Source organism: Nerophis ophidion, linkage group LG02 (assembly GCF_033978795.1).
Source record: "Nerophis ophidion isolate RoL-2023_Sa linkage group LG02, RoL_Noph_v1.0, whole genome shotgun sequence".
Classification (NCBI taxonomy): domain Eukaryota; kingdom Metazoa; phylum Chordata; class Actinopteri; order Syngnathiformes; family Syngnathidae; genus Nerophis; species Nerophis ophidion.
The window spans coordinates 13,584,324-13,595,585 of NC_084612.1; the positions used below are offsets into that span (position 1 = coordinate 13,584,324).

Here is an 11,262-nt window from a genome sequence, read left to right on the forward strand (position 1 = left end):
AATGAACCATGGCGGAATTTAAGGCTAATTGTAGCATTTATAATTATCATAACAACATAGCATGCATGGCTTTTTTTCCACTTGAAGGGTTCATTCATCACTCCGAGCAACGTTTGTAAGGTTTACAATATAACCAAAACAATTCATACGTACTAAACCGTCCTATGTGTTGTCTGTAGGAGTGTTTTCGTGCATATTTGTACGTACTTACGTAATGTAATCAATCACACATCGTTAGCATTAGCCAATATGTTAACAAGTTTACAAGTGTCTGTATTAGTATTATTGACCTACAATATCATTCTTTTTTGTATTGTTTCATTTTTGGAAAATTCACCAAAACGTCACCGTGGAGTTATCTGTTTAGCTGTTTGAGAGCTAGCTTCGGCAGCTAGGGGGTCCAAGACAATGACTTCTGTTTTGTTTGATCAGCCGTTTTACTGCCGTGTTACAGACATCGTTTTGAAACAATTAAGGTATGTAAATAAACATTTGCTAAATATTTTGTACTAGTACACATGACTGCGGTTTATAGCCCGGTAAAAAAGAATATATAGTGTATGTAAACATATTTATCTTCTAAAATCTGGTGGGTGTGTCTTAAGGACACACCCACAGGTACTTTTTTAAAGTACCTGTTTAGGTACAGTTTAAGCATTTATACTGTTTTTTAAAGCAGTGTTTTCAACCTTTTTTGAGGCAGAGCACGTTTTTTTTCATTAAAAAATCTGGGGGCACACCACCAGCACAAAACGTTAAAAAATTAAACTCCACCAGGACGTTGTGCCTTATTGTGAGTTTTTGGGTGTTTTCCTGTGTCGTGGTTTAGTTTTTGTCTTGCGCTGTTATTTAGGTGGCCTTTCCTGTTTTGTTGGTGCTTTCCTGTAGCAGTTTCATGTCTTCCTTTTACCACTATTCCCCACAACTGCTTTGGGTTAGCAAGCAAGGCTATTTAAGTTGTTGCTATCCCTCTTTGTGTGGACATTTTTGATTGTCATGTCATGTACGGATGTACTTAGTGGATGCCCTAAGTTTTTGCTGTCATCCAGCATTTGGTTTCTGTTTACTTTGTAGCCAGTTAACTTGTACTTTTGTTTTGCATAGCCATCCCTATGCTTCATTGCCTTTTGCTTTTCCTTTTGTTAATTTTTGGTTTAAGCATTACATACCTTTTAACCCTGAACGCTGCCTCACGCTGTGGTCTGCATGTCGTTTCACCCGACACATTCTGACTTTTACAAAGCAATAAACTACCTGCTGCCACCTACTGATATGTAGTATTACACGGTTACTTTGCCGAGCTCTAGACAGCAAAGATCCTAAGTGACGGCACATTATTTGCAGATTGCAATTATTGATTTGCAAAAACAAAATTTTGGGACCATATAGGTGAAGTTGCATAATGGCACAGTGGTTGAAAAACACAGTTTTAAAGTACTGATTAAAATGTAAACGATACCCATCCCTTAAAAAAATCAGGTCATGTCAGCTTCATACAGATCCCCTAAAGGGACATGGATGTTTTGCAAGATATCGCAATACTTTTTGCGAGACCTCGCAAAATATTTTTTTCCTATGTCAGTGAACCGGAAGTAAAACAGACACAGCAATGGCGAACCGGAAGTGAAACAGACACAGCGATGGAGGAGCAGGAGCATGCGGGAGCCTACCCATCATTTTCACTCTGTTGTGGCACCATAATACGATTTAATGTCTTTTATATGTTAGGTCAATGCTAAAATATAAATCAATAAACTTCTCCCACACATGATGGGTAAGCTCCGACATTGTTGTGTCTGTTTTACTTCCGGTTCACTGACATAGGAAAAATACTTTTTACGAGATCTCACAATACTTTTTGCGAGATCTCGCGACACTTTTTGCGAGATCTCGCAAGAAGTTTTTTTCCAATGTCAGTGAACCGGAAGTAAAACAGACACAGCAATGGAGGAGCTGGAGCATGTGGGAGCCTACCCATCATCTGCGCAGTTGTGGGACCGTAATTCGATTTGACGTCTTTATATGTTAGGTCAAAGTTAAAATAGAAATCAATAAACTTCTGCCACAAATGATGGGCAGGCTCCTCCATCGCGTTGTCTGTTTCACTACCGGTTCACCATCGCTGTGTCGGTTTTACTCCCGGTTCAGTGACGTGGGAAAAAAACCTTTTGAAAATCTCGCAAAAAGTATTGCGAGAAAAGTGTTATCGCAAAACATTTTTTTCCCTCCATGTCCATTTAGGTCAGGCCTGGGCAATTATTTTGACTCGGGGGCCAAATTTTGAGGAAAAACGTGTATGGGGGCCTGGATTATTTTTAGGAACACCAATACAAAACCTCACAATAATGTCTGATTGAATGCTAAAATCGTTATGACAGACCGCCTTAAAAAAGGAATGGAATTTCAAATTTTTTTACAGAATGAGACACCCAGAATGTACATGAAAATAAAAAATGTGAGATTTACAATATTAACTATGAACGATAAAAGACTGAATATTGACTACATTTGAACGTCACATCCCTCTCCACCCACATACACAAACACAGCAAAATATGATCGCCAATGGTAAAAAAAAACAAAAAAACACCTTCTATCTGATACATCTGATTAATCACTGAGCTTTATAACTTTGATGTAAAAATCTCCTTCTGCAACTGTCCCTGACACCCACATTACGGGCTCTGGAAACACTCTGTGGAAACGCTCCCCACCCACACTGCTTGGTGCCTCGTCTGAGCTGCTGTGACTTAGATTACCATAGTAACTAGTAGGGCTGGGCGATATGGCCTTTTTTTTTTTTTAATATCTCGATATTTTTAGGCCATACACGATATATATCTCGATATTTTGCCTAGGCCTTGAATTAACACTTGATACATAAAATCACAGCAGTATGATGATTCTATGTGTCTACATTAAAACTAACTGAAATTGTTCATACTGCATTAATATATGCTACTTTTCAACTTTCATGCAGAGAAGGAAATCACAACTAAGTCAATTGACCAAAACTGTATTTATTAAACATTCATGTCATTTCCCAAACAGAAAGTGCAAAATTGTCAGAGACATTTTAAGTGTCAAATAAAAATGAACTGCATAATAGAAATTAAATAGCGTTCGTCCCTCGCTATGTGGTAGGTTATGGCGGACGTTATTAAATTATGTGGTTGACTATTTTTTTCATATGGTGTTTATCTGGAAATGTTTGCCTCTGCATTTTGTTGGTGTGGGTGTGTGGCACCGAGAGGTTGACATGCGGAGTAAGCGCTCTTCCTTCTCTAGCAAGTGGCTTTTCAAATGATGCTACATATTAGCAGTAATGAGATTGTTTGTAGCAACGCTTTTGGCCAACACTTGACAAATTACGGTTGTCTGTTTGACATATTCCTACTTGAAGCCAAACCACCGCCAGACGATGGACCCCTGTTGTTTTTCTTGGGAATTAATTCTTCCTTCATTCTCTCGTATTACCACTCTCATGGCTCTGCTAGCATCACAGCTAATGTTACCCATGCTGCTACTCTCTGCTCCGCGAGGGCGTGTACGTATGTTACGTATGTCGTGACATTATCTGACCTGTGTAAGAAGGTGGGCTAGTCTGTGAGAAGGAGACACAGGAAAGAGCGAGAAGAGCCTGTAATGTAATACCCGCAGCTAAAAGCAACTGCGTGAGAACGTATACTCGAATATCACGATATAGTCATTTTCTGTATCGCACGGAGACAAACCTGCGATATATCGTGTATATTGATATATCACCCAGCCCTAGTAACTAGTATATTATGCAAAAGTGCAGATTACAACCATTGAAAGACTTAGTATAGTTCAAGACTTCCGGTCATTAGAAAACATCACCGCACATCATGATGGCAGCTACACTTTCCAGCTTAAAGATCTAAAAAAAAAAAAAATGATTTGCCGGCAAACCAGATTGAAAAGCTTAACGGGCCGCATGTGGTCCCCGGGCCTTAATTTGCCGAGGTCTGCTTTAGGTGCTCCGTGGCTTCATAATGTTTTATAATTTAAAATTACGCCTAGTGTGTCAGGTCAGTGGTCTCAACGAGGCCCGGTATTTACAGTACACACTCTGGCGAGTTGTTACAGAACAGGTTTGTCCTGCTAAACCAGACCTGGGCAAATTAAGGCCCTGGGGCCACATGCGGCCCGCTACGCTTTTCAATCTGACCCGCCGGACATTCCCAAATATTTTTTTTAGATCTTTAAGATGGAAACTGTAGCTGCAATCATGATTGATTGATTGAAACTTGTATTAGTAGATTGCACAGTACAGTACATATTCCGTACAATTGACCACTAAATGGTAACACCCGAATAAGTTTTTCAACTTGTTTAAGTCGGGGTCCATGTTAATCAATTCAAGGTAGATGATGTGCGGTGATGTTTTCTACTGACCGTAAGTCTTCAACTATACAAAGTATTTAAATGGTTGGAATCTGCGCTTATGGATGATATACCAGGTACTATAGTAAACGAATTAGTTACTATGGTAACCTACATCACAGCAGCACAGACGAGGCACCGAGCAGTGTGGGCGTGAAGCGTTTCCACAGACGCGGAAGCAGCTTTTCACAACAAAGTTGTAAAGCTTAGTGATACATCAGATTGTAGGTGGGTTTATTTTGTACCCTTCGCGTTCATATTTCACTGTTTGTTGCATTTTTGTTGCGTTTCACTTGATTGTAAAATATGTCGATCGAAAGGGGGTGTGACTTTTCATATTTTGTCATTCAGTGTTTTATTGTTAACAGAAAAAAATACAATTCCATTACGTTTTTTAAGGCGGTCTGTCATAACGTTTTTAGAGTTCATGCTGAGTTTTCAGTGTTTTCCTGCCTTCTCCTTTGTCTGCACCTGTGCTTTGAGTGATTCGTCCTCGGCAAGGGGTGGACCTTGAGGCACACCTGCTCGCAATTAGCACACCGGCTTGTCACTGTTAGCTTGGCCTCGGCGGTTATTGTATCCAGAACTCCTCTCACGCATGCACCTGGTTCACCAGACCTGGTATGTTTGTGCTACTTTGTCCTGAATTCCCTAACCTCCTGTGTGTTTATTTTCTAGTCCCCCTGAGGTAAAAGGATTACTTTTGTTGGACTCTTGCCGTGCTCAGTGTGCACTGGCCCTTTCTCCTGCCGACCTCTGAGGAACCTATTTTGTTCAGATTTCATGGTGTGCGTTTCTGCCCCATCTCCCTTAGTTATCTAGTTATCTACCTTTAAATAGACCCCCTTTTTAGACCACTTGAGCTGCCGTTTCTTTTTTTTTTCTCCTTTGCCCCACTCTCCCGTGTGGAGTGGGTCCGGTCTGATGGCCATGGATGAAGTACTGGCTGTCCAGAGTCGGGACCCAGGATGGACCGCTCGTCCAGAGTCGGGACCCAGGATGGACCGCTCGCCTGTGTGTCGGCTGGGGACGTCTCTGCGCTGCTGATCCGCCTCCGCTTGGGATGGTTTCCTATTGGCTCCACTGTGGACGGGACTCTCGCTGCTGTGTTGGATCCGTTTTGGACCGGACTCTCCCGGTTGTGTTGGATCTTTCACGCCAAATTTCTTCCCCCCTACAAAAACCTTCCCCCCCATTTACTTCCGGGGTCATGATTAATACAGACGTTTTGTTAACCTTATATTATAAAAATATAACGCTATATCATAAAAATACAGACGTTTTGTTAGCGCTGTATTATGAAAAATTTAAAAAAACAATTTACAAACACAAGCTATGGGATGACGCATTTACTTCCGGGGTCACATTTCCTCACGTTTCCTCTTACGTCATCCCATAGCTTGTGTTTGTAAATTGTTTTTTGGGGTGGGGGGTTGCCCACATATGCGGTCCTCTCCAAGGTTTCTCATAGTCATCATTGTCAACGACGTCCCACTGGGTTTGAGTTTTCCTTGCCCTTATGTGGGCCCTACAGAGCATGTCGTAGTGGTGTCACACCGCGGTGAGGGAAGTCTTGTCTTGTTTTTTCTGTCTTGTGATTTACGTGTTTTATTTTGAAAAGCTACCCTCTTGTTTCAGATCACGGGCCCTTCCTCTTGTGTCACCAGTCTAACGTCATCCCTGATCCCTGATTGTTTCCACCTGTTTCCATATGTTATTTAAACTCACGCCTCTTTTTGTCCGTTGCCAGATCGTCTCGATTATCGTGCCTTCTAGCATTCATGTCAGTGTCCTCGCAAACCATCTTTGTCTTGCTCCTGTTTTCCTGGTTACCCCTTTTTGGATCAAGCATTTTTTTTTTTCTGTAATTTTGAGTTTACTTTTTCCTCCTTCGAGCGTCCTTGGTTATCCTTCGTCTACCTAATTGGTGAGTTTTTGTTTTTCCAAATTTCGAATTTATTGCCCCATTGATTGAGTGACTTTTTTGTTATTCATAGTTAGTGTGTATATATAGGTCGTTTGGTGTTTTTTTTCCTCCTGTTGGATCGCTCTTGGTTTATTTTTATTGATATTCTTTTTTTTTTCGTTAGAATTTCCTTAGATTAGTATTCCTCCTTAATTTTGTGGAGTGATTTTGAGTTAATTGTTTATCCTCAGAATGATTTTTCCGCGTATTGATTATTCTTGCGAAATACTTTTTGCACTGGAGGTAAAAAGTTGTTTCAAAATAAAAGCTTTTTTTTTTACTTCCTCTCTGCATCAGGGCCCTTCGAGTCGTAACAAGTGGGACGGCGTGGCGCAGTGGGGAGAGTGGCCGTGCGCAACCCGAGCGTCCCTGGTTCAATTCCCACCTAGTACCAACCTCGTCATGTCCGTTGTGTCCTGAGCAAGACACTTCACCCTTGCTCCTGATGGGTGCTGGTTAGCGCCTTGCATGGCAGCTCCCTCCATCAGTGTGTGAATGTGTGTGTGAATGGGTAAATGTGGAAGTAGTGTCAAAAGCGCTTTGAGTACCTTGAAGGTAGAAAAGCGCTATACAAGTACAACCCATTTATTTTAGTTTGTGTTGTGGTTTGTGCAGCCCTTTGAGACACTAGTGATTTAGGGCTATATAAATAATAATTGATTGATTGATTGATTATCCCTTTTAGTCTAATTTAAATGTTTTCATTTTTGTAATTTCACCTTGTCTCCTGTCTCTGCATCCTGGGGTCACCCCCACTCGACCAACCATTCAATCAGACATTATTGTGAAGTTTTGTATTAGTGTCCCTAAAATTAGACATACTGGCCCCCAGACATTTTTTTTTTCTCTTAATTCAGGCCCCCTAATCAAAATAATAGCCCAGGCCTGTGCTAAACCATCACAACCTTTCACCTTCAGTAGTTGTGACTACCAAGACGCTAAAGCGCTATAGCACCGTCTCGGGGGACTAAACGGGTCTGGAGAAGTGGAGTCCAAATCCCCTTTAAGTCACTTTGCCCCCATACGCGTGTGTTATTGCAGCAGTCACGCCACGGTCACGTCTCGGCTTTAATTTCCTTACCGTTCTGAGCCCCGACGAAGGGCGGCATCAGGTCGCCCAGGAGGACCGCCAGGACCACCGCCAGCATCATCGCTGCGCCGGCACGCATCTCCCCGTCGGTCTCCCTCTCGAATGCGGGGCGGGAAGGCGGGGGAGGGAGGTGGGGTTGCGGATGATCCCGTGTCGCTCTAGTGACGATGACGGCGACAATGGTGGTAATAATAATCGTGACGAAGAGACGGGCCCAGCATGGCGAGCAGGATTCCTCGACGTGGGGAAGCAAAATAAAAATAAAAAACGGGTGGTTCCTGAATGTCTCCTTGGTGGAGGTAAAAAAAAAAAACAGAGCGATGGAGGTGGAAGCAGCCTGCTGCTCTCCTCTCTCTCTCTCTTTTCTCGCTCTCTCGCCCGCTCTCTCTCTTAGGGATGCCGATGATGTGCGGCCATCGGCGGCGGAGAAGCCTGGTCGGATTGCAGAGGAGGAGACAGGTTTAGAGAGGAGGGAGGGCGGGAGGGAGGGAGGGAGGAGTCGTTGGGAAGATTCAAAGATGCGCACACATGCGCATTGACGCTCCCAGCAGCTGCGCAGTCGTCCAAAAAGCTGGTGAAAACTATGACGCTGTGTTCCATCCATCCATATTCCTACCGCTTATTCCCTTTTTGGGGGCGCTGGTGCCTATCTCAGCTACAATCGGGCTGAAGGCGGTGTACACCCTGGACAAGTCGCCACCTCATCGCAGATGACGCTGTGTTTCAAATTCCAAATTTAAATTGATTACGGAACTTGTGTGAGCCTATGGCTTTACATTTTGTAACATAGACAGTACTTTATTGATTCCTTCAGGAGAGTTCCTTCAGGAAAATTAACATTCCAGCAACAGTGTACAGAGTTGAAATCAATTTAAAAAAAGTAAATAATGGGGGTTTAAATGGAAACGAAATAGAGAAGTATTAGTGAAGTGAATTATATTTATACAGCGCTTTTCTCGAGTGACTCAAAGCGCTTTACATAGTGAAACCCAATATCTAAGTTACATTTAAACCAGTGTGGGTGGCACTGGGAGCAGGTGGGTAAAGTCTCTTGCCCAAGGACACAACGGCAGTGACTAGGATGGCGGAAGCGGGAATCGAACCTGCAACCCTCATGTCACTGGCACGGCCACTCTACCAACCGAACTATGCCACCCAATACAATAAGAATTAAAAATAAAAAGCAACAATGGGAATAAAAATATAACAGTAAAATAAGAATATAACAAGTAAAAGTAGGCAGTAATACCATATATATGTAACCATACACATATAAATGTACTATATACATATATAGATATGGATATATGGATATAGTGACCATATACATATATATATATATATATATATATATACATATATATATATATATATATATAAATCGTGTTCTATTTTAGTGTCTTTATTGAGTTTACAACGCTCTGGCGCTGTTTTGTACTGTTTCTGTACTTGTTTTGATTATTTTGTGTTTCTTTATTGTCTATTAATGTTGCATATTATTTGGTTTATAAAATAAACGGCGCAGTTGCGGACGGTGTGTTTTTTAAAGAAAAAAAAATAACGCAGATTTAAAGGCCTACAGAAACCCACTACTACCCACCACGCAGTCTGATAGTTTATATATCAATGATGAAATATTAACATTGCAACACATGCCAATACAGCCTTTTTAGTTTACTAAATTACAATTTAAAATTTCCCCGAAGTTTCGTCTTCGAAACGTTGTGTAATGATGACGTGTACGCAAGACGTCACGGGTTTTTAGGAAGTATGAGCGCTGCACACACACACAGCTAAATGTCCTCTGCTTTAACGGCATAATTACACAGTATTTTGGAGATCTGTGTTGCTGAATCTTATGCAATTTGTTCAATTAATATTGGAGAAGTCAAAGTAGCAAGATGGAGTTGGGAAGCTTTAGCCTCAGGCCACACAAACACACGGTGATTCCTTGTTTAAAATTCCTGGAGGTGAAACTTTCCTATGGATCAGAGCGTGGTCAAGCGAACATGGATCCCGACCACATGTCAACCAGCAGGTTTCAGTGAGAAAATTGTCGTTAAAAAGTTAGTTCTTACCGGAGAAAAGCTGAGCTTGTGCCGTCCATAGCTGCCGTCGACTCCCCTGAGACACTGCGCGTCAAGACACCTGTGGAGACACCCTTCCGACTATCATGTACTATTTAACTCACTAAAACACAAGTAACACAATAGAAAGATAAGGGATTTCCTAGAATTATCCTAGTAAATGTGTCTAAAAACATCGGAATCCGTCCCAATGCAATCTCGTTTTTTTTATTTTTACTTTTTTTAAATGTATTTTTATTTTTTTCTAGTCCGTCGCTATCAATATCCTCAAACACAAATCTTTCATCCTCGCTCAAATTAATGGGGAAATTGTCGTTTTCTCGGTCCGAATAGCACTTTTTGTTGGAGGCTCCCATTAAAAACAATGTGAAGATGTGAGGAGCCCCCACACATGTAACGTCATCGTCTGCGACTTCCGGTAGAGGCAGGGCTTTTCTCTTAGCAACGAAAGTTGCGAACTTTATCGTGGATGTTCTCTACTAAATCCTTTCAGCAAAAATATGGCAATATCGCGAAATGATCAAGTATGACACGTAGAATGGACCTGCTATCCCCGTTTTAAATAAGAAAATCTCATTTCAGTAGGCCTTTAACGCGTGTAATCGCAAAGAAAACTTGACATCAGCAGCGATCTATTTTTTATGGCAGAGCGGCACAATGGGGTGTGATAACAACACGCTGTACACGTCACACATTGTGTTGGTGTGATTTTATACAACCCCGTGCGCCAATTTCATAATTTTTTTTTCTTCTTCCTTTTCTTTATTTATAAAATGCAACATTTACATCCATCCATCTTCCCATTTTCTACCGCTTATTCCCTTTTGGTGTCGCGGGGGATGCTGCCGCTTATCTCAGCTACAATCGGGCGGAAGGCGGGGTACACCTTGGACAAGTCGCCACTTCATCGCAGGGCCAACACAGATAGACAGACAACATTCACACTCACATTTACACACTAGGGCCATTTACATACAATCAATAAATAATAATAATAATTTGTTTTAACTATCAAATTACCCTTAAATATGACTTATTTTATCTTTGTGGAAAATATTGGACACAATGTGTTGTCAAATTTATGAGATGTGTGATGCAAGTGTAAGCCACCGTGACACTATTGCTAATTTGTTTAAATGTTTTTATATAATTATTTTTTTATTTTTTATAAATGTCTGTAATGATAATGTCAATGAGGGATTTCTAATCCATGATACCAGTAGAAAAATAGATAATAATGAGTCATATATTGGAATATGAGATCCATTATTTACATTTGTTTTAACTATTAAATGAACCTACAATATGACTTATTTTCTCTTTGTGGAAAATATTGGACGCAATGTGTTGTCAAGCTTTTGCGATGCAAGGCAAGTGACTCTGACACTATTGTTCATTTTTAAAATGTTTTTTGTTATTAATGGCTGTAATGATAATGTCAATGGGCGATTTCTAAGCCATGATATCAGTAGAAAAAAAAATACATTTAGTTTAGATGATAATGAGCCATATATTGGAATATGAGATCCATTATTTACATCTGTTTTAACTATTAAATGAACCTAAAATATGACTTATTTTATCTTTGTAGAAAATTTTGGATACAATGTGTTGTCGATCTTTTGAGATGTGATGCAAGTGTAAGCCACTGAGACACTATTGTTAATTTGTTAAATGTTTTCATTTTATTTTTTATAAACAGCTGTCATGAT

At 40.8% G+C, this 11,262-nt stretch overlaps 1 protein-coding gene across 2 annotated transcripts in view; it reads right to left on the reverse strand.

Annotated features, from left to right (window-relative positions):
• nptnb (neuroplastin b) overlaps positions 1–7,923 on the reverse strand; it is a 100,324-nt gene extending 92,401 nt beyond the window's left edge. For both annotated transcript variants that reach the window (XM_061877661.1, XM_061877650.1), the window contains exon 1: positions 7,455–7,923. In XM_061877661.1, coding sequence (XP_061733645.1) covers positions 7,455–7,542 — 88 coding nt within the window. In that variant the 5' untranslated portion in view covers positions 7,543–7,923. The remainder of the gene's footprint in view (positions 1–7,454) is intronic.
• Between the last annotated feature and the right edge of the window lie 3,339 nt (positions 7,924–11,262).